Genomic DNA, 23,708 nt, shown 5'->3' with positions numbered 1-23,708 from the left:
GATGAAAGACATTGATAAGACTGCGGGAGAAGCAAGAAACTAAACTAAAAGACTATTCAAGACCATTTAGGAGAAAGCAAAAAAAAAAAAAGAAAGAAAGAAAGAAAGAAAAATTAACTAGATAGTTAAGATTATGGAATGCCTTGAAAGCCAAGTGAAGAAGTTTGGATCTGATAAAGGAGAAAATAAGAAAGTACCAAAGCTTTTGAGTGTATGAATGGTATTGTTGAAGAGGTGTTTTAGGAAGCAAGAGGACCCGGAGGCAGAGAGCTCATTCGAAGCCAGTCAACATACTGGGAGGCTGGCACTGAGGTAGGGCCCAACACATAGAAAAGAGCATTAAAAATGAATCAAGAACAGTCACGGTGGGTCACACCTATAATTCCAGCACTTTGGGATGCCAAGGCAGGAAGATCACATGAGCCCAGGAGTTTGAGACTAAGCAAGCCTGGGCAACACAGGGAGGCCTTGTCCCTACTAAAAATAAAAACTAAAAAATTAACCAGGCATGGTGACACATTTCTGTAGTCCCAGATATTCAAGAGGCTGAGGCAGGAGGATCCATCGAGCCTAAGACGTTGAGGCTGCAGTGAGCCATGTTCGTGACACTGCATTCCAGCCTGAGTGACACGACGAGCCTTGCCAAAAAAAAAAAAAAAAGAGAGAGAGAATCCAGAGTAAACTTACCAACTAAATAGAAGCAATGAAGGAGGAGCCAAGGGTCCCACTGAAGGTTGAAGCTTGGTGACTATAGAAAACTTCTCAGACTGATTAGGCAGGGTGAAGGGGCCCTGATAGTAAGGCACTACATTTTCCCCTTTCAGACAAAATGTTTTAAACTAGTTTGGGAGGGGGAGGGGAAGTAATATGCTCATAAGGGGTTTTTTTTCTTTTTCTTTTTTTTCTTTTTAACTAGCAAAAAGGTATTCATTTTTCCTCATGATTTTAATGGGCTTTTGGTAGTTTTAATAAAACAGTGTTAGGGGCTCTGTTTTATTTATAACATTTAGAGCTTATATTTATGTTAGCCTATTAATGTCATTTATGCTGAATAAATATAGTGGAAATATTTTATGGAATGTGGAATAATGTAAGTCATTTTTATATCTTTCTAAATAAAAAGGATTGATTAAACAGAAATAGCTATAAACTATTCTTTTGGAACTTCCATAACAGGACTATCAGGGTGTCTTGCACCTAGTAAGTGTTCAATATATACTCCTTGAATATGTAAATATAAATAAACCCAGAGCTAGGCCATTAGGTGAACTAGACATGAGGTGAAATGGAACATTCATGGTGGGTGCCGCTCTTGTGGGAGAACAATGGGGAGAAGTTTATCTGTACCTGTCTATAGGACTTTTGGTGAGACAGGATTACCTCCATGCATTTGGCAGGAAGCAGGAAGACAGAGTGCCCCACCAACAGCTTGTAAGTACTGTGAAACCTTTTCACAAGCATCACAGGAAAGATGGGGTGCAGAGTTGGAATAAATGAAAACTGATTCTCCAATAGTCCATTTGGCCTCACCCTATTACATTCTAATTTTGTATGTATATATAAGAGATTCTTTCCAACAATTAATAGTGTATGCAAAAAGCAGTGTATTTTCAACCCTTGCAAGCAACTTGGACATATAAGAGGTTGGTTTTCTTCACTCTGGATATAGAGTTCTAGAATATTTAGGGTGATACAACATTTGCTTCCTCTGAGGACAAAAGTGAGGATCAGAGTAAAGAGATATAAAATGTATGAGAACATTACAAAAATATTGGCCATATAAAGGATGCAGTTTATTCCCATGTTACTTACATTTTTCAGTGAATATATTTTTGCTATTGTTTCTATGTACGCAGTAACAGCATTGTTAAAAATCCTCCGAAGGGAATTCTGCCTTTGTCTGAAATTATTTACCATAGTAGAGATGTTTTTACTTCTAGTTTGTATATGTGAAGTAAACAAAAATAAATGATTTTAAACATTCAATTTCTTTACCACCAATATCCTCATCCTTTCAAACCCACTTTTTATTGTTTTTCAGATTACCATATATTTTGCACCTTTTTGAACTTTTGAATGCTGGTAATCATTTATGAATTAATTGTTCATACTTAAGTTCATTTTCCCTTACTATTTGCTATTATCATGTATTATAATGACATATTTGCTCTTTCACACAATCATTTTTTGTTTGAATCATAAGATGTTTATGGCAGTGTGACTTTAGCCTATATGTCACCTTTTACACTAGTGATGATTATGACACGCTTCATCTGATTAGTCATGACAGCAAATTTAATGAGTGTGTGGAGAAAAGTACCAGTTTGCCACACACTTTTGAGGCCTTTTAATCATCTTGGGCCAAAGTCCTAAAATACATGTGCCATATGCATTATATATTGCTTAGTTTTTCTGATCAAACTTGGGAATATTACAAACATTACAGTGTGATGGTATTGCCATAAAACTTAATTTGAGAATTTAATAGGAAACTGTTTATGTTTCACAGGGATTTTCATCTTTGTTGAGAAGTTTTATTGCTTATAGCCTCCATGAAAAATTCCTACAATGAAAAAGTAGTGGTGTTGGTTCATAGCTAGATAGGATTGCTAGCCAGATCTTTATGCGACAAAAATGATTACAGTCACTGTGTATCACAAACAGGCAATAGGTATATATTATATGTTAAAACCAAATGGCTTCTGCTTTTGAATCTCTCTTTTAGTCTCTGTCTTGTATTGTTCGCATCCATTTTGGTGCCTCTTTTCTCTGTCCTTCCTACTCTGCCAACTCTCCTCCCCAATTATTGTCATACTCCTGATCTCTAGCTTCAGGATGATAAGCCCTAGTCTCAATTTCATTGACTTTTGTGATAATTTGACTTTCACCCTCAATGTTTTTCAGACATCTACACTTAGGACCATCCTATGACACCTGTCACTGCTTCACTCTCTTCTGCATTATTAATTTTTCCCTTTTCACTAGCTCATTCCCATCATCATCTCAACCTTCCCTGTATCTCCCTACTTATAAAACCCTCCCTAATGCTACATTCTACCTTCAGATACCACCCCATTTCTCTGGTCATTTTTAAAGCAGACTCCTCTGAGAATTTTCCACACTTGACATCTCCATTTTTTTCATCTTCTTTTTCCCTTCTACCCATGTTCAGGAGGTGTTTGCATTCACACCACTCCACTAAAGAAGCTCCAATCAAGGACTCTGTTGATCTGTTCTTTGGCAAACCTAATGACCAATTCCTCGTCCACTTAACTACAATAGCTAGCAGCTTTTAACAAGCTGCCCTCTTCCTTCTTTTTGAGATTTTTTTTTTCACTAGGCTTTCTATCCTCTCTTGGTTTTCTCCTACCTCATTCCTGATCAATTTTCTTCATTGGTCCTTCCTTGTTTTGGAAGGAAATCGTGGGAGTCTTTCACCTCAGCACAGGCAATAAAAACAATATATTCACCGTAGGGAATTAAAATAAAGAAAAAACAGTAATAAAACTGACTAAAAGTTGGCCTGCTGTATTTTCGTTTTTACCATGTACTGGCACTTCTAAATATTGTCAATGATAAATCACCTCTTGCATCTGTGTGTAGACTGCTTAGTGCCCCCAGCTTTGATATGCTGATAGGAATGAATCCCAGGCTCGATCATGGACCCTCATTCTCTAGATTATCTCATTGGATCTCATCTCAAAAACTTAAACCACCTTTAATGCATTGCCCTCTCTTCCCCTCCACTTGCTCTCTGTTTCTATATCTCTCTCTGTTTCTGTCCCTGTCACTCCACATACACACACACCTTCATACCCTTGCCTACTTTACACCTTCACTTGCATATATAAACAGAAAATCTCAAACTAAACATATTCAGACCTTCTTTTTACTCCCGACTTGTTCCACCTGCATTTTCCCTCATCTTAGTAAATGGCATCTTAACTCTTATTTCTTGGGCCAAAAACATTGGAATAATTATTGATCCTTTTCATTTTCTCCCATTTCTCATTAGACCCATTGGCAAGTCCTATCTACTGCTCTTTTGAAATATATACCAGTTTCTCTACTGCCTCCTTGATCCAAGCCACCATCATCTCTGACGATATCGACAACGACTTTATTTTACTTGACTTCTCTGTATAATTTTATACTTGTGATTCCAAGGTTTTTTTTCCTTTGGCCACTACTTTACCAATCACTCCCCAATCCTATGTCCACCTCTTTTTTTTTTTTTTTTTTTTTTTTTTTTTTATGATCTCATTATTGCAGTGGCAAGATCGTAGCTCCCTGCAGCCTCAAATTGCTGGGCTCAGGCAATCCTCCCTACCTCAGCATCCTGAGTAACTGGGACTACAAGTGTGCTCCATCATGCCTGACTAATTGTGATTTTATTGTTGTAGAGATGAGGTCTTACTGTGTTGACCAGGCTGGTCTTGAACTTCTGACCTCAAGTGATCCCCCATCTTGGTCTCTTAAAGTGCTAGGATTACAGGCATGAGCCACCACTCCCAGCCCCTCTTTGTTCTTTCTCAGTAACCTTTATCATTCTTCAATGTCACTTAATTTCTTAATTTTTACTCCCTAGAGTTTTGCCCTTAGCCCTCATTGTCCATACTATATATATTCTAAGAAGTGTCATTTACTCACAAGTCATTGGTTAATAACGTTTTCAAATATATTCAACTTCCAAGATCTAGTCCCATAAACTTACATGTTTACTAAATCTCTTTACTCAAATTCATGTTCAAAATTGAGCTTATCATCTTTTCTCTTGACCTAATATTGGACTTTTTAACATTTCTTTTCTCTCCAGTGAAATGTCTGTTCTACCTTTCTCTACAATTTCTTCTAGACAGTTATACTTTGAAGTGTGATGGATGCTATAGTGTCTGTTTTTTTAACAGCGAGACACCTCTTCCTCTACTTAATCCTCTGCAAAGCATCCCACAGATGAAAATATGATCAGGGCACCTCTGCTTAAAACCCCCATGCTGCCAAGATCCAAGGAACTCTTTGCCAATACATGCATTCAGGCACAGGAGAAAATAAATTGGCTATGTCTCAGAAACCATTTTTTCTACTGCTTACACAGTCCAAAGAGAGCAATGTGCCAAATCTCATCAATCTGTTTGCTCATTAGTGAATGATTTATTAAATAAACATTTCATGGATATGCATAAGTATTGTCTCGAAAATTCATAGCAGGTTCCAATAGCACAGTTTTCATTCTTGGCACAAGATAGCTTTTCTAATCTTCCTTTTCTGGGGCTATGAATATTTTCACTAACTTTTCCTTTCCAGATCTCTTTCACTTATGTTTGTATCCATCATTGCCTAGGTTAGTTCTCATAAGTATAATTTGGTGTATACAACTATATAAATTTGACCTTTTTGAATGTGATGAGATGCAGAAAGTTCCAAGCCAAGGATTATTTACATAGAATTTCAGAAACTTTACTGCATCTTACGTTAATGGTAAATTTATTTCAACAATTATCATGTTGGTAAAAAACATCATCTAGTTATCTGAGGATTTTCTTTTATGGCCAAATATAATTCACAAAATAAATAACCCTACCTATGAGAAGCAATAATTTCTCCCATGTATATAACTGTAAAGAGTAGTTTATTATAAGTAGTAGTGATACATTCCATGGCAGGATATATAAGCATTAAATATTTAGAAAGTATAGTAGCAAGATTTTATTTATTTGTTTTACATGTGCACCTAGAGATGGTGATAACAACTTACATTTCATCCTTACAGTGACTAGGTGTGATCGCAAGAAAGGAGGTAATTGTATCCCCATTTTACAGATGAGGACACTGGTGCCAACATATTAATAGATCAGTTTAAATTTTTACAGATTGAAGAAAAGGCTTCCTTATTGAGCTTCTTATTTTATGCATTTCCTGTTAAACACTGCCTTTGTGAAAGCTCTAAAGTATTATCTATCTTTGGGTTCATTATGAATTGTTTTCAAGAAAAAGAAATGTTTTGTGTCTTAATGGTGTGTTCAGTAAGGCATATGATTTAGGTGACTGCAACATAGGGAATAATCTAGAAAATTACTCACATCCAATATTTGTGTACGGATGAAAATGTTTAGAGTTTTGCAGACTGCCACATTTGTAGGCCTATATATTCTGAGATTGTTTGTAACTTATCATCAAGTTTTTCTCTTACCAGAAGGTGGATGGTGGAAGTTTGGTGTGGGGAGCAGAGGATCCCTTCTTTTGCAAGGAAAAAACTTACCTAGGGCTGACTTGTATATTATTACCAGTCCTTCAAAGTTCATATTCTGTCACTGTCATTTTTGTTTATTTTCATTTTCATTTTTTGAGACAGGGTCTCACTTTGTTGCTGAGACTAGAGTGCAGCAGTACGATTATAGCTCACTGTAACCTCAAACTCCTGGGCTCAACCAATCCTCCTGCCTCAGCCTCTGGATTAGCTGGGACTACAGGCATGTGCCACTCTACCTGACTAGTTATTTTTATGTTTTGTAGAGACAGGGTCTCACTTTGTTGCCAGGCTGCTCTGGAACTCCTGGGCTCAGGTGATCCTCCTGCTTTGGCCTCCCAAAGTGAGTGCTGGGATTATAGGAGTGAGTCACTGCACCCAACCTCACTATGATTTTTGTAAAAGGCCAAGCCTTTACAAATTGATACACATACTGCTGTTATTGCAGCATGTGTAAAATTTGCCTAGGGATTTACTTAAAAAAAAAACCAAAACTTTCAAACTACAATGCTTAAGAAATCAATGTTTAGTTTTGTTAACATTTGCTACCTCCAAAATATCTGCACAAATAATAGTGATATTTTAAAGGCCTAAAACACTAACTTAACTGATGGACAAAGAGTACATTACTTATAAATACAGTCTAAAAAGCCATAAAGCCATAGTACCAAATTGATGTAGTCTTTTCTTTGAGTAACTTGTGTTCAGCAGGATTGATTAAAGCCCGAGAAGAATTATGCATAAGTACAGTTACTACTTATTCAGTACTATACACTTTGTATTTATTAACTTTTCTCCTTATTACCATCCTGCAAATTTACTATTGTTTCCACTTGCACATATAGAATCCTGAATTTCAAGGAGGTTAAGTAACTTGGACAGTATCAAATAGCTAGAAACTGGTGGAGCTGGGATTCAGGCCCAAGTGTATTTGGATTTGGTTCTTAACTCCATGGTGTTTTTTCCTTGCTCCAAGAGCAGCCAACATTCTCCTAATGAAATACTTCTTTGAACAACTTAGGTTTCTGAGGGCAGGGTTGCTGTAGCAGAAGTCGGCAATTTTATGTCACTGATATCTCCCTTTTATCTTTGCTTGCTCAAACTTCTTAAGCAAAAAGAATAAATCTCAGATAGTTAAGAAAGAATTGACCATTATTTCAACACAGGGATTATGTTCTCTGATTCTTCACAGCAAGAGTGAATGATGGTTTCATGGATAATGGCTCCAAAGAAATATGCCCAAGTAACTCATTGTGATGAAAATAAAATATTGGGAATTATGAAATTAGAGAATCAAGAAAGTATTTTTAAAAACTTGTGACATTGATTCAACTCTATGGTTGTAGTCATTTAAAAACAGTGCAATCTTAGAGGGAGGCACCCATCATCACAGGTCTTTGAGATGAAAGTGTAAGAGAAGTTATAGAAGCTTCCAAGAACCAAATAATAGGACTGAGCCAAAGAAATGCAGCTTGCTTGAGAGTAAAGATACCTTTGTATGTTAGGCCATTTTTGCATCACTATAAATAAATATCTGAGGCAGAACAATATATAAGGAAAAGAAGCTTAATTGGCTCATGGTTCTACAGGCTGTATAAGCATGACACCAGTATCTGCTCTTGGTGATGGCCTCAGTAAGCTTCCAATCATGACAGAAGGCAAAGGGAAGGCAGGAACATCACATAGCAAGAGTGGGATTAAAGGACAGAGGAAAGGGGAAGGTCCCAGACTATTTTAAACAACCAGATCTTGCATGAACTGAGTGAGAACTCGCTTATCACCAAGGGAATGGTGCTAAACCATTCATGAGGGATTTGCCCTCATGATCCAATCACCTCCCACCAGGCCCTACCTCCAACACTGGGAACCACATTTCAACATGAGTTCCAGAAGGAACAAACATCCAAACCATACCATCCTGTAAGGAGTCTTAGAAAGAGTTAAAGGAAGTAAAGATAAAGAAGCACTGCTGGATAACTATTTTTTTCTTCTCTATTAAAAAATAATTTCAAAAGACTTTTGACCTAGTATACAGCTATTTGAAAAACCTAGTAACTGTGGAGTAGAAAATAGAGGCTTTCACGAATAAAAACTAGCTGTGAGACAACATTGGATGAACCCTATCATGAAAACAGAAATATTGTATGATTCCACTAAAGCAGTCTAAAGTATTTAAAATAGTCAAATTTATAAATCAAAGAGTAGAATGGTGGTTGCCAGGGATGGAGGGGTAGGAGAAATGGGGAGTTATAAACAAAGGATATAAAGTTTCAGTTAAGTAATAGGAGTAAGTTCTAGAGATCTGCTGCACAACGTTGTACCTATAGGCAACAATACTATATTGTGCACATAAACATTTGTTAAGACAGTAAACCTCATGTTTAGTGTTCTTACCACAATAAAACAAGAGCTGGTTTTGAGATAGGAAGCAAAGAGTTGAAATAACTACCCAGTGCTCACCATGAACAAAAGCTATTGTTGGGTGGAAGAGGGATCAGTTTATGGATAGGGATCAGTTTCCTATGCTGATGAGCAACCTAGCAAAACCAGCACAGTATGCTGAGGAATGAACCTTGTTCTAGACAATATAAAGAGAAATTTTGATGAATTCCATAAGGCAGTGGTCTCCAACTTTTTTGGCACCAGGAACTGGTTTCATGGAAGACAGTTTTTCCACAGACGGAGTGGTCAGGTGTAGATGGTTTGGGGATGAAACTGTTCCACTTCAGATCATCAGGCATTAGATTCTCACAAGGAACACATGACCTAGATCCCTTGCAGGTGCAATTCATAAGAGGATTCATGCTACCATGAGAATCTAACGCTGCCTCTAATCTGACGCAAGGTAGAGCTCAGGCGGTAAACGCTTGCTTGCAGGCCGCTCACCTTCTGCAGGGCGGCCCGTTCCTAACAAGCCACGAACCAATAGTGATCCACAGCCCTGGGGTTAGGGACCCCTGCTATAAGGACTTAAATCTAGATAATTGGGCAACTGGTTGATAGATGGAAACACGATTTTACACTGAAATTATCCTCACAGAAGTTTGATCTTTAATTTCAAAACAATCAGAAATGAAATAGATTCTTATATGGAGAAATATATTAGGAATTAGTAAATTTAAGAATGAATGTTTTAATAAAAGCACTTTAAAATATAAGACATTAAGAAGATGTATATAAGTAATTTATTGTGACTAATTTATATCAGGAACTTATTAAATTCTTTTGAGGCTCCATTACACCGAGGTCATAGATGACTCAAGAAGCAGAAAGAAGTGATCACAAATTCCTGGCTGAGGAGGCCCCAGGAGATAGTACTCCCTAACTATATAAAAATAACTTCTGGGTAAAAACAGACAGGGCAGGGCAAAGGAGCTTTACTTTTCCAGAAAATAAAAAATTACAAATCCAGCCCCATTCAGATAATTGACACTGGAGCATCCAGTGCACTTCAATCTATTACTGCCTGGAAGAAATAATTTAAGAGAAAGCACTACAGGTCAACAAAGATGATGTTGCTTGGTTACTCAAAACCATTTGGTAGCATGCTGAGTTGCTCAGCTTTTTAGAAGAGCAGTCTTTGTATCCACTTAGGAAAAGGATGGAGAAGACCACTTGAAATCATTTTTAATTGTGAACTTGCTTTATCTGGACACACTGACTTGACTTTTGCAATGCCAAAACAAGTTCAGAGGGCATTGTTAAAATATCGACTACTAAGATAATAATAAATGTTGAATTTGATGTATTCTTCTAAATATTATGCTTGTTGTGATGAATTTGCTTTGAAGCGATGTGAGCCTTTTTTTTTTTTTTTTTTTTTTTTTTTTTTTAAGGAGGAAAAAAAATGTAGTTTTCAGGCTGCCTGGCTCAGGAGTCCTGAGGGCTGCCTAGAGGCAGTGCTGTCCAGCGGGGAGGTACAGAGCTTTGGAGTCACTCCTTCAAATCTCATTTCTGCTGCTCTGTGCCTTTGGAAAAAGTTAAACTGTCTGAGCTTTGATATCTCATCTCTTCCATAAACACGATGATTTTTTTTCTGTTGCAGATTACCGTGAGGATTAAATAAGGAAATGCAAGATACATGCCTAGCACCTAACAGGTTTCCAAAAATGATAATTTATTAGTTTGCAATTAGAGTGCTGCTAATATCTTTTATTGTATTCATAGGCTCTAAAATATCCTTTTACAATTAGTCATATAGCTCCAGTAGAAGTGGGAAAAGCTTCAAAAGTAAAACAGAAAAGGCATGGCTAGAAGGGCTGAGGAGTGAAGGTTGTTTGACACTTGTGAACTCTATCATAGAATTTAGTCTTTTTCTCCAATTTAAAAAAAAAAAAAAACAGTAAGAGTTGGGCTTATTGTAAATGAAAATAACATGGGATTCATAATGTTGCATAGGAATACAGAAAATGTTTTTCTTTCCCTTTACTATTTTACACCAGTTGGCTTAATATTTACTCTGGTGGTATATATTTTATTTTATGTGCTAAACATTTTGTAAGAATAGTACTATACTTTATTGTTTAATGCATTAGCAAATTATTGGGAGGAGGTGAGATGTGGAAGTTTCATAGGCAAATAGTATTAGTACTATGCTTGGCAGCTTGAACATATATCCATTATTTCAAAAATTCCAGTTGCCTCTAAAGTTCTGCTGAATGCATCCCAAATTTTTCCCATGGCTGTTGCAGTCACCTAGTACAGGTTAAATTTATTCCCATATCTTGATCTTGTAATTCTCTGCATAAATATCTGGACTGTTAAAAAATTAAAATTCCAAATCTTTCCATGGCCATGAGATTTGTATGGATTATAGTTTTGCAAAATTGTTACCCCAATTAGCGGTGAGGGGACTGGGATGGAGGCGGAAGATTTGCCAGATGGGAACGTGATGATTTTTGAACTGAGATTAAATACCTGAAAGTTGTCACTTTACTTACCAGAATAAGTATCGCTTGTTCAGGGAAGGAAAAGGTAGAAATGAGTAATGAGTTGGAGACTCATTATGGAGAGGCTTAGGGGTAGATGTGGCAGTAAAAAGTAGTGAGAGAAAGGGCGGTGAGAACTTTCATTCTTATGATCAAAAGGAATTGACGGTGGTTCATGCCTCTAATTCCAGCACTTTGGGAGGCTGAGGCGGGCAGATCACAAGGTGAGGAGTTCAAGACCAGTTTGGCCAAGATGATGAAACCCCATCTCTACTAAAAATACAGAAATTAGCTGGGCATGGTGGTGCGTGGCTGTAATCTCAGCTACTTGGGAGGCTGGGGCAAGAGAATTGCTTCTTGACCCGGGACCCGGGAGGTGGAGGTTGCAGTGAACTGAGATCGCGCCACTGCACTCCAGCCTGGGTTACAGAGTGAGACTCCATTTAAGGAATGGGAACCTTAAACATTTTGGCATTAAGCTTGGTTTTTGTAAATGTAACCATTTAGGTTAGGCTAAAGAAATAGGTGATTAGAAGAATTCAGACCTGAATGAGAACAACAAAAATGAACACTAGAAATAAATGCAGAATTAAAAAAAGGAAAGCTACTTGTAGGATTTAAAAACTATGGTTCAATCTATCATTGTGTTTAAGAGAACTATCCCTGAAATAAAACTGTGTGGGTTCAAATCCCAGCTCCATCACTTGCTATGGGTGTCATAACACACATAACGATATCATTCAGTACTTGGCACAGAGCAGATACACTGTAAAATGTTGTTGTTGATGGCGATTGTGATGATCAATATACTATTCCACAGAAAATGATGTTGATTACTCCCACATTGTGTTAATAAAAATAGCATAATTTGGCATAATTTTCAAATGTGTGATTATCACCAAATTGACAGGATAGGGTAGAATACTGGAAAAGCTAAGTCAATGGCATTTTTTTAAAGAGTATTAAAACAAGGAAGGTCAGGTGCTAGAGAACACAAATTAGTAATCTAATTAAATCACCGGCAAAAGAGACAAATCGTGTTAACAGCAGTCAGATCTGTTATTACAGACCAGTTATTAAGGTGATATATTGTAAGATGCTATGTATCATTACTAGGTTTTAAACATTTCATTTTACACAGGCAGAAGAATATAGATTAATCATTTCATTTTATAAGTTAAAAGCTCCTTTATTAAAATATATTTGTATGAAGAGAGCAACACTATTGAGGATCTAAACATTCCTTTATGAAATTATTTGTACAAGTAGCTCTCATTGGAGCAGTCTCTAAGTACCACATGACCTAATTTGTAAGATTAAACAACAGTTTCTGATTTTGACATTTTGTACATTTCATTAAATCACTATCAAATGAAGTAACTTTAATATGGCACCAAATTATTATTTGGTTATATTTTATATTCAAGGAGCATACATATGTTATGAAACAGCAGAATTTTCACCGGTCTAGAGAAAAGTTGCTTTCCCCACAGCTTGGTTCCTGACCTTTGCTAAGACTAGGCAAACCTTTACAGGCCCCCAAATATTGTGGTATTACAACTAGACACATTAATAATTTGACAGACTTTTATACCAGACAGACAAGGGTTTCATTCCAGGCTATTGGTTTCTAACTTTGTGACCTGAGGCAAATTACTTTAACCTATTTAAACTCTAGCTTCTTGATTTGTAAAAGAAGGATTAATAATTGCCTCATTATGTTATTGTGAGGATTACCCGATGGTTTCTATGCAAATAGCTTATCACAATACCTGGCAGAGATATGAACTCAATAATTTGTCGTTGTTTTATTTTTACTTTCATTAATCTTTAAGGAATAGCAGTTATTTGGTCAAAGTCACCTAGGTACTACTGACATTCATTTTGAACAAGTCTATATAATACATTGAAATGTGTATGTGGAGGTAGTGGTAGAGATTTTCTGATAAATTATGTTGATTCTTCGCTAGAAAAAAGAGAAATGGTTTTCACATACACACACATACAGAGAGAGAGCGAGGGTATTGTCTGCATTTGTATTATCTCTGGTATAGTTGACAGAGCTCTGAATTTAGAGTCCTGAAGCTCTGGGAAGCTACAAGAAAGTTCTCATCTTCAGATTCATCTGTTTTAGGATATAGGATGTAGGCTAGTATTTTCTATGAAAGCGTCTTAGGTGACTTTGATGTCTTACTGTGTCCTTACTTGAGAATCCATGAAATGAAAAGCTGCATTTGAGGAAATCAAAATTTATTGGGGAAACATACCTGGACCATGTGAAAATTAATACATCATGATAAGTGCTGAAACATACATGTAAGTTAATCATGATGGGTGCACAGAGGAGGCTTCACGTGCTTTTGGTTCTGAGGGAAGAATAGGAGGCTAACAGGGGAAGAACAAAAAGGCATTCAAAATCAAAGGAACCACGTTGATCAAGGCATAACCACATGAGAAGTTGTCAAGAGAAAGAAGGTGGACTTCTTGAGTGACAAGTAGGATGTCCATTAAGGCTGTGATGTATTTGGAAGCTACTCATGGATTTATAAGTAAACATTGAGAATAAATTTTTTCTTTCATGATGAATTTAACATAATGGTTTTTTGGTGGGGGTGCACTGAGTATTTATTATGATTGTATTGTTTTTAAATAGATTACTACTAAAGGTCAAAGGTTTTATACACAGAAGGAAAGACAATTAGTAAATGCAATAATAGTGCTTTGTTATGCGCTTCTATTTTCAAGGTTAATTATTTGTTTAATGAAAGTCTTCAGAGTCAACCAGAGATGCCATTGCTAGAAATAGTAAGTAAACATGATTCCCTTTGGCAGTTAAGAATTATGTGATGATTTTTTTTAACTTTTTGATAACATCTGGTCTTTTCAGATGTTAAAGACTATATCATGTTGCACCTTTAGTTGTATTATTTTCTTTTACTGCTACTATTTACATAGTTCTATCTTCATTTTATGCATGAGGGACTTGAGGTTTAGTGAGGCTAAGTAATTCACCCACACCTAGAAGTGATGGAGAAATGATTTGTACTCAAGATTCTATCTTCTAAAAAGATAACTCTTGAGATTTTATGAGGGATTGGATTGGAAAGACAGGGAATTTGAGGCATATAGATGATCACAGAGGCTGCTGAAATGGTCAGGAAGGAGAAGAAGACAGAGGGAACAGAGAGCACCTATGACAAGAGATGTGGTAAAATGGAATCAACAGCAGGTGGTGACTTGGTGTGGAGAAGGAATGAGATGTCGAAGGAAATTTTGAAGTCCAGTTGTTTTGTTTATTCCATAGGTTCCCCTACAATAGGGTGCAAAAAGGAATCACACAGTTAGGTGACTATATGATTTGTGTTTGGTGTTGAGTTTTGTAAACCATGACATTGTTGGCTCTTTTGCTCTAAAGCTCAAATAAAAGATGAGAATAAAGATGTGGATTTGCTGATGATTTGGACTTATTCTTCAGGTGCCCCCTCCAGTGCCTGATGTTTGCTTTGGCACATCAGCTATCATATACAGTAATGATTTTTTCTTTGCTTTCTGGTACCTTATCAGAGAAGTAAAAGTATGCTCATAATTTATGTAATGTGCTATTGTCACTCTAACACATAATCCTATAAAATGTATGCTTGGCCAAATAGTCCAATGACAAAAATCATAATGAGCCTTTCCTGCTCCCATATTTTCTCTACCAGTGTGTTTGTTCTGTGCTGCTAATAATTAAGAATTAAATCTAATCCTATCACTCCCTAGGCTCATTTTGCCAGCTACTGCTCACTAGGATATAAGGTGTGCTGGAGACTCACCTGAGCTTCACCTGATACTTATCTCTTCTGACTGCCAAATTTTGGGTTCTTGTGATATTAGCCATGATGTGAGAGCTAGATATAGCAAGCTGATTACCTTTCACTCTGATGTCTTCTGCAGAAACTGCCTCATTGGGAGCCAGGACTTGTGATGATGATCTTACAGAGCAGCAGTTGAGATCAACCTCAGGTAATGGTTCCTATTCCTTCTCAAAATATTTCCCTGTCCTAAATGAGTTGCTTTTGTCATTCTCACAATTGATGTAATAAACATTCTCTGGAACTTCTCTAATTAGATCTGATCATATGCCTTATTCAAATAAAAAGCAAAATCAAATAAATTCAATAATTGGAAGTATGTGTAAATTGACTTTACATTTTAGAGCAGTTTTAGGTTCACAGCAAATTGAGAGGAAGGTATAGATTTCCCCAATACCTTCTCCCCTGACACATGTATAGCCTCCTTCATTATCACTGCCTGCCCACCAGAGTGGTACACTTGTTCAATAATGAATCTGTATTGACACAATGTTATCACTTGTACACCGCAGTTTTCATTAGCAATTACTCTTGGTGTTGTACATTTTATGGGTGTGGACAAAAGCATAAAGACATATATCTACCGTTATCATATCATATAGAACAGTTTCACTTCCCTATAAATCTTCTGTGCCAGTCTATTCATTGTTTCCACCTTCTTGACCCCTGGAAACCAGTGATCCTTTATAGTCTCTATAGTTTGACTTTTTCCAGAATGTCATATAGTTGGAATCAAACAGTATGTAGTTTTTATAGATTGGCTTCTTTCACTTAGTAATATGCATTTAAGTTTTCTCTATGTCTTTACATGGCTTGATAGTTTATTTCCTTTTAGTGCTGAATAATATATAATCATTGTCTGGATATATCACAGTTCATTTATTCACCTACTGAGAACAACTTGGTTGATTCCAAGTTTTGGCAATTACAAATAAAACTATTATGAGCATCTGTGTCTAGGCTTTTGTGTGGACATAAATTTTCAACTCCCTTTGATAAATGCCAAGGAGTACAATTACTAGATTGTATGATAAGAGCATGTTTAGTTTTGTAAGAAACCACCAAACTGTCTTCCAAAGTGGTTGTACCATTTTGCATTCCCACCAGCGATGAATGAGAGTTCCTGTTGTCCCACATTATCACCAGCATTTGATGTTGTCAGTGTTCTGGATTTTGGCCATTTTCATAGGTGTGTAGTTGTATCTCATTGTTGTTTTCATTTGCATTTCCCTGATGATATGTGATGTGGATTTTTTCATTCATGTAATCTTTCATATGCCTATTTGCCATCTGTATATCTTCTTTGGTGAGGTGTCTGTTAAGGTCTTTGGCCGATTTTTTAATTGAGTTGTTTGTTTGCTTGTAAGAGTTGTAAGAGTTCTTTGTATGTTTCATATGACAGTCCTTTATCAGATATGTATTTTCCAAATCTTTTCTTCCTGTCTGTGGCTTGTCTCATTATTTTCCCACAGTATCTTTCAAAGAGCAAAAATTTTAATTTTAATGAAGTCCAGCTTATCAATTCTTTCTTTCATAGATCATGCCTTTAGCGTGGTATCTAAAAAGTTATTGCTAACCCCAAAGTCATCCAGATTTTCCCTTATGTTATCTTCTAGTTTTATGGCATTGTGTTTTGCAGTTAGGTCTGTAATCCATTTTGAGTGAATGTTTCTGAAGGATATAAGGTCTGTGCCTGAACTCACTCTTTTTTTTTTTTTTTTTTTTTTTTTTTTTGTGGATGTTTGTAGCTTCTTAAAGAATAAGTTAAAACTTCTGCTAATAATTTTTCACATCGATATTTATACACTATGAAACTTCACCTAAATTATAGATTTTATACAATGTATATATTAATAAGCTGGATATTATTTTTCACAAGTCAAAGAGCCTAGTCGATGGAGTTATTTTTGGTAATTATTGAATTCATTGGATTTTGTATAGTCATGTCAACATATCCTTTAATCCTTTTGCTTTGGTATATATATATTTTATATATATATATATAAAATTTGTTTAAAAAAGGCATTTACACCTTCTTAGCTGCATTATATTCAGATAATTTAAAAGGAAATTCACTCCTACTACTACAACACACCTCATTTATTTCAGCTATGTATTTCTGCTATATAAGTATGACCTCAGTTTCCAGATTTATCCAATTGGAATAGTAACATGCTATATAGAACAATAAATGATTATCGAAAGTCCTTTGCATTCACAATGGCATATTGGAATACTTAAAATAAAAACAATTTTGCAAGTGAAAACATCGCTTCCATAGTCAGGACATTCCTCATAAAAAATACCAACTTCAAAGCTAAGTTTACCTTTACTTATGCGTGTCTCATCAATACTTTTAAAAATGTTATTTTCCCCTAAAAAGCTAGAGAATATATTTAATATGAAATAGAATAAACCTACTCTCCCTTCCCTACCTCAAACCAATGAAAAGATTTCATTAATGACTCAACAGTGCTATGGCCAAAATCAAGAGTTATGGCAAAAATTTCAAGCTAAAAGAGATTACTTCCTGTCAACACGTTTCTTTATTGCTTTGTAACAAAGACATCAAAATCTACATTATTACTTCAATCTCTCTGAGAATCTTTAGACTTAGATATTGCCATACCTTCTGGATATTTTCATCTAGATGTTCTGTAGTGAGGTTAAACACAAGAAATTCCAAATTGAACTTCCTTTTCTGCAAAACTATTTGTTCTCCTCTTTTCTCCATCTCAGTGGATGACATCACACCGTAGACTTAGTTGTGCAAATAGTCAAATTAGAAATCATCAGTTTTATTTAAAATATTAGTGAGTATCTTCTATATGCCAGAGACTGCTGAGCAAACATTGTGAATAAAACGCATGAAGTCCCTCACTTTAGATAATATCTCTAAACAAATAAACAAAAAAGTATTTTCAGATTGCAATAAATGTGATAAAGGAAGTTAAAGAGGTGATTTGTTAGAGCAGAGGTTCTCAAAGTGTGGTCTCCTTTCAAACAGCATCAGCGCAACCTAGGAACTTGTAAGAATGCAAATTACTGGGCCCAACCCAGACCTACTGAATCAGAAACACTAGAGGTGGAATCCAGCAAGCCCCTCAGGTGGTAGTGATTCTGCTAAAATCTGAGGACCTTACTTGTGTGACAGCTCATCAGCTACTTTAGAAGCAGTAGTCAGAGAAGTTCTCTGAGGAAATGACAAGTGATCCAAGTCCTGGTTAATGAAAAGGAGCAAATCATTCAGAGTCTGGGAGAATGTACTTCAGAGTTTGGAAAAAATTGGTCCCATTCCAGGAAGAGAAAGAAAGCTTTCGCATCATGGAGAAAGATGAGGGAGTGAGGAGGAGTGTAGCATAACATGCAGCCAGAAAAGTAGGCAAGGGCTTAATTGTTTCAGCCTAGTAAGGAGTTGTTAAGTTATTCTAAGTGAAATAGTAAGCTATGACAGAGTTCAAGCAGGAGAATGGATTGATTTTATTTAGTTGTGCAGAATATATTATAGGAATACAAGAATAAGTCTTATCTAGTTATAAGACCATAAGGAATATAAGTAAGATATTAAAGGTACTGGCAGGGAAAATGTAAAGTAGATGGATTCAGTATACATTAAGTATCTTGGAAGCAGAAATAGCAGGGTTTACTGATGGATAGGATGCATATGAGTGGGAAAGAGAAGACTAAGGGATGACTCTTGCTTGTGCTGGGTGGTGGCGCTGTTAATTGCAATGGTAAAGTTGGGGAAATGGAGTAAGAAGTGTTGAGGAGCATTGAGAGCTCTGATTTTGGCATACTAAATTAGATAGACTTTTTGGACATCCAAGTAGAGTTACAAAATATAAAGCCATGAGTCTGGATGAGATCATCTAGGGAGGTAATGTAGATAGAGAAAGGACTTAGTACTAATAAGTGGAGACACTCAAGTATTTAGTTGTTGTTTAATAGAGGAGGTCCCAGCAAAGGAGAATAAGAAGTAATTCTCAGAGAGGCAGGATGAAAATCACAATTACCTGATGCAAGAAAATCCAAAGAGAGGCACAATTTTCCAGAAGAAGGGAGGAGTAACATCAGTTGAGCAAAGAAAGTGAAGTAAGATGCAGAGAAGTAACCATTGTATTTTACAGCATGGGAGTCATTGATGACTTTGAGAGGAGGAATTAACATGAACAGAAACTAGACTGGAGAGGGTTGAATAATAAATGTGATTTAGTAGAGAGAGAAATGCAAAAAGAAAAAAAAAAAAAAAAAAACAAAAACAAGCCAGACTACCAAGACAAAATCACACACCCCTTTTACACGTTATTAAAGGGAAATAGGGGCTGGGGTAGCACGTGGACTCTTCCTTTTCTTTCCCAAACTTTGCTTTCTAAACCCAATTCACTGTTCCAACTAACATGTATTGCCTGCCTACTGTATTCCAGGCACTGTTCCAGCTTCTTCTGGCACAAAGATGGATAAGATAATCACTATTTTCAAAAAATGTTTACCTATTACAGCAAGTAGGCAATATACGGATAATTTCCACAAATTAAACTGTGGTGAATGGTTCAACATCAACATACAGGTTGGGAAAAAAAGTATTTATCCAGAAACACTAATCCTAGTTCAGGGTTCAGAGAAGGCTTTTTAGAGAAGAAAACAATAGTACTCAATAGTACTAGTAATAATACAGCTATGATTTTTAATATTTTTTTTTTACTAAGCTTGTGCTCACCAATTTGTATATGTTATTCCATAACAAACTTATGAGATAATTATTATTAACTCCATTTTTATAGATGTCGAAACTGATATTTCCCAAGATGATTTGAAGGAAAAGTAGAATTTACAGTGAAGAAAAGTTGCTCTAAATAAGATAAGGAATTGTAATGGTACATATAGGAAGGGAGAAAGTGCTACAAAGAGTTGGGCTTCTTGAATGGTGGTTACAAAACATGAGCTGGACCAGGAACATTGGCATTACCTGGAAACTCAACAGAGAAGCAAATTCTCAGGTTCAACTCTAGACCTACTACACTAGAACCTTTCAAGATGGGGTGCAGTAAAAACCCAAGATGGGTGAATCTGACACTCTAAAGTGTAAGAAGACTGTTCCCAAGCACTAAGTGTTATGTAGAATGTGAACAAAGATGAAACTGGAGTGATAGACAAGGACCAGGTATCTTGGACATATTCTCGCTATGTACAGAAGGCTGAGTTATTTCTTCGTAAGTGATAGGACTCACTGAAATATTTTAAGTTGGGAAGTCAGATTTAAGTAGATTATTCGAAGAATAGATTTGAGTGGGGCATGACTGGGCAAGGAGATCGTAGAGGAGTCTAGGAAAGAATGCTCACAAGCAAGTTGTCTTGTACAGAGATACTCAATATGTTAATATAAAACTAAGGATGTCTAAGTTACTAAGTTTCCTCTTTATATGAGCACTTCATGGGTTTAAAAAATATGATGTGCTTTCTTAGCAGACTCAGAGGAGAGGGATCCCAAACCCAGTTGCATGTTAAGACAATGGGAACTAAGGGCCAGACACAGTGGCTCATGCCTGTAATTCCAGCACTTTGAAAGGCTGAGTTGGCATATCACTTGAGGCCAGAAGTTTAAAACCAGCCTGGCCAACATGATGAGACCTCATCTCTACTAAAAATACAAAAATTATCTGGATGTGGTGGTGCGTGCCTGTGGTCCCAGTCACTTGGGAGGCTGAGGTGGGAGGATTGCTTGAACCCAGGAGGCAGAAGTTGCAGTGAGCCGAGAGTGTCACTGCACTCCAGCCTGGGCGATAGAGTGGAACTCCGAAAGAAAGAGAGAAAGAGAGAGAGAGAGAAAGAGAGAGAGAGAGAGAGAGAGAGAGAGAAGGACAATGGGAAATAACTACAATTGGGTGCTACTTAGATCAAAGGGATACGACTGATGTACATTGCTTAGAAATTGCATAATGAGAAAAGGACAATGGGAAATAACTACAATTGGGTGCTACTTAGATCAAAGGGATATGACTGATGTACATTGCTTAGAAATTGCATAATGTTGTAGGATACATTAATAGCAGTTTTCCAATTGTTTGTTATTGTTCAAATGAAAATACTTTAAGCTAGTCATTCAGAAAAATTTCTTTTAAATATAGCCAATGTGTATATGTAGAGTAACTAAGATCATTTTAGACATGTCAAAAATGCTCGGGAAAGTTTGTTGTAATATATTTCTACAATATAAGACTACAGTATTTTGCCTTCTTTCTATTATTTTGAAACATGTAAAAATGAAAATGTATTATCATTTGTCTGAAAATTGGGATGTGGGACGTTCAAATGGACCTTGATATACATGGTAAGTTTAAGTATAAACATATAGTAAAGATTAATATAGAAATATTGTATTTTCTGTATTTCGTGAGGCAAAATAAAATGCATGTGACATATACATATGCTGTATACATGTATACTTATGTTGAATACAACAGTGTCATGAAATGATTTAATACTTTCACTATTACTGCATGTAATATATTAGTGAAGAGATTTATTGGTGTAATATATTAGTGAAGAGATTTATTTATGAAAACCGCTTTGGCATCTTTATTTTGGAATTTTATGTAGTATATTTTCCTCAGTTCTACAGTATCTATTTAATACATTTAGTGTTATATATGTGTGTGTGTGTGTGTGTGTGTATATAGATATTTCCCTTACATTTCATAATATTTTACAACTGAGAATATGTGGTGGTTGAAAGTTAGAATGTAACCACTCCTTCCCTTAACCCAAGTTCTAACCTACAGGGTTTCCAGAGAAAGTGGTTTCTCCACATTCATACTCTTGACTCTAAAGTCTATTTATACAATGAATGTCAAATTTATTTCTGAAACCCTCTTTGAGAATAAAAGTGCCCTTTTATTCTGACTTATATGAAACTTTATGGTGTGTATAAGTTACCTTTTGATTATGTTTTTGCATGATTAAAAATTTGCAAAGTTCTTATGGCTCCAAAGAGCCTACCTGTAATAAACAGCTTTCCCCTTCTAAACCACAAAACAGGTCTGAATTGCTTGGGCATTAGAGCTAATTGCCTGCCTACTTCAAAGGAAGAACCTGAAAAGAGAGAGGGGAAAAAAGTCACAGAAGCAGAGGCATAGCAGGCAAATCCACCTCTAAAGGTTATGAGTTGTGGCTTGGAGGAGCCGGGCAAAGTTATGGCCTCAGAACTGCTGTTTGCGATTAAGTTGATGGGGAGCGTCTATCCCACAATCTTTCCCTGCTGCTGACACAGAGTCTTTGTTCACATTCAGATTTCTCAAACTGTTGCCAGGGTCAGGCTGAGGTCAGACACCACAGTGATGTATAGAAGAACATGTCTGGGAATTTCTCTCACACTTAAAACACATACCAGAAAATGAAGAAGAGGACCCTGCAAAATCTGTCTGATGAGACCCAGATTATATACTGTAGCTTTTCTTTTAGTGCCTTCATAATTTTCTTTTTCTTCTCCTGACACACAATGTTTTATTAATGTGAGTTGCGATAGCCCTTACAATTTTATGTCCCCTCAAGATAAGGACACTCAGTAGCACGCTGACACTTTATTTTCCAGCCCTGGGGGAAAGGCCCAGTAAATCTACTCCAAGAATTCTTGCATCCTTTCCCCAGGATGAGTTGAAAAGTAATTGCCACAAGCCGTCATAGGTCGCGAACTAGAGATCATGTCACGTGTGTGAACTTGGGAGGGACACACACAGCCCAATCCAGTTGATCTCAGCCCTCCAGCCTCCCAAATCCAGCTCAGCCACCAGCATTTTACCTACCAGCATGGCCTGGTGCTGGGAGGAGGGAGCTCCTGTTTGATCAGTAATTATCACTGACGGGTGAAAGCAGGCTAGTGCCAGAAGAGGTGTTGTTTCTTTCTCTTCTTGAAGTTAAATTTCTGAGTGTATTTGCCTGAAAGGGAAGCTTCCCTCAAACCCTCAGATGATTGACCCCCTAAACAAGGGCCATCCCTCTGCTTTTGTACAGAGGCAAAGGGCAAAAATGGAATAAATGGATTTGTATGGTGCCTTTGAGGACTCACAGTTGAAACAAACTCTTATTTTGAATGTATTTAATGTCCTTGTTTTCTCTTTAGCTTTTTAGAGTTTCCTATTGCGCCTAGAACTGTCCCCTTCTGTTGTTGTCCTGCTCACACAGTTGTAGAGCATGGCTGGCAAGTGAGGCACTAAATAGAATTTTTTTTTTTTTTTTTTTTTTGTGGTGCTCAGCTGCTACATATGACAGTGGATATTTCATTCTGCTGTCAGAATGTTATTAATAAAACATGGGGTGTGGAAAGGGCCACGATTTCCCCTTTCAATCACTATAGCATTTGCAATGAAAATTTTATTCAGTGTGTAATTTTCAGTTAATGCTTGACACTTAAAATGTCCATAGCAGCGTTTTGTATGGTTATTGAAGGGTTAATTGTATCATGTTCTCTGCATAAAAGCTCTGCTTATCAAAAGCAAATAGAAGAGTGTATGCAAATGTGTGTCGGTGACCTTTTGCCTTTCCAGGGTTAATTTATATGGTCATTAAAGATTTTATGAAATTGAGCAGCCCGGTGCTTCAAATCCCATTTTAGCTTCTTCTCCTAATTTATGTAATTCCTACCTGAACAGGGGAATATGATTTTTATTTTTTGTGCTGCAATGA

At 36.5% G+C, this 23,708-nt stretch overlaps 1 protein-coding gene across 3 annotated transcripts in view; it reads left to right on the top strand.

Moving 5' to 3' along the window:
* The window catches only part of ZFHX4 (zinc finger homeobox 4), a 187,904-nt gene that overhangs the window by 138,596 nt on the left and 25,600 nt on the right, over window positions 1-23,708 (top strand). For all 3 annotated transcript variants that reach the window (XM_050802396.1, XM_050802398.1, XM_050802397.1), the window contains exon 5: window positions 15,112-15,180. In XM_050802396.1, the coding sequence (XP_050658353.1) occupies window positions 15,112-15,180 (69 nt within the window). The remainder of the gene's footprint in view (window positions 1-15,111; window positions 15,181-23,708) is intronic.

This window comes from Macaca thibetana, chromosome 8 (assembly GCF_024542745.1).
Source record: "Macaca thibetana thibetana isolate TM-01 chromosome 8, ASM2454274v1, whole genome shotgun sequence".
NCBI lineage: Eukaryota > Metazoa > Chordata > Mammalia > Primates > Cercopithecidae > Macaca > Macaca thibetana.
The sequence above is the reverse complement of the archived record's forward strand: the minus strand, read 5'-3'. Positions and strand labels throughout refer to the sequence as shown.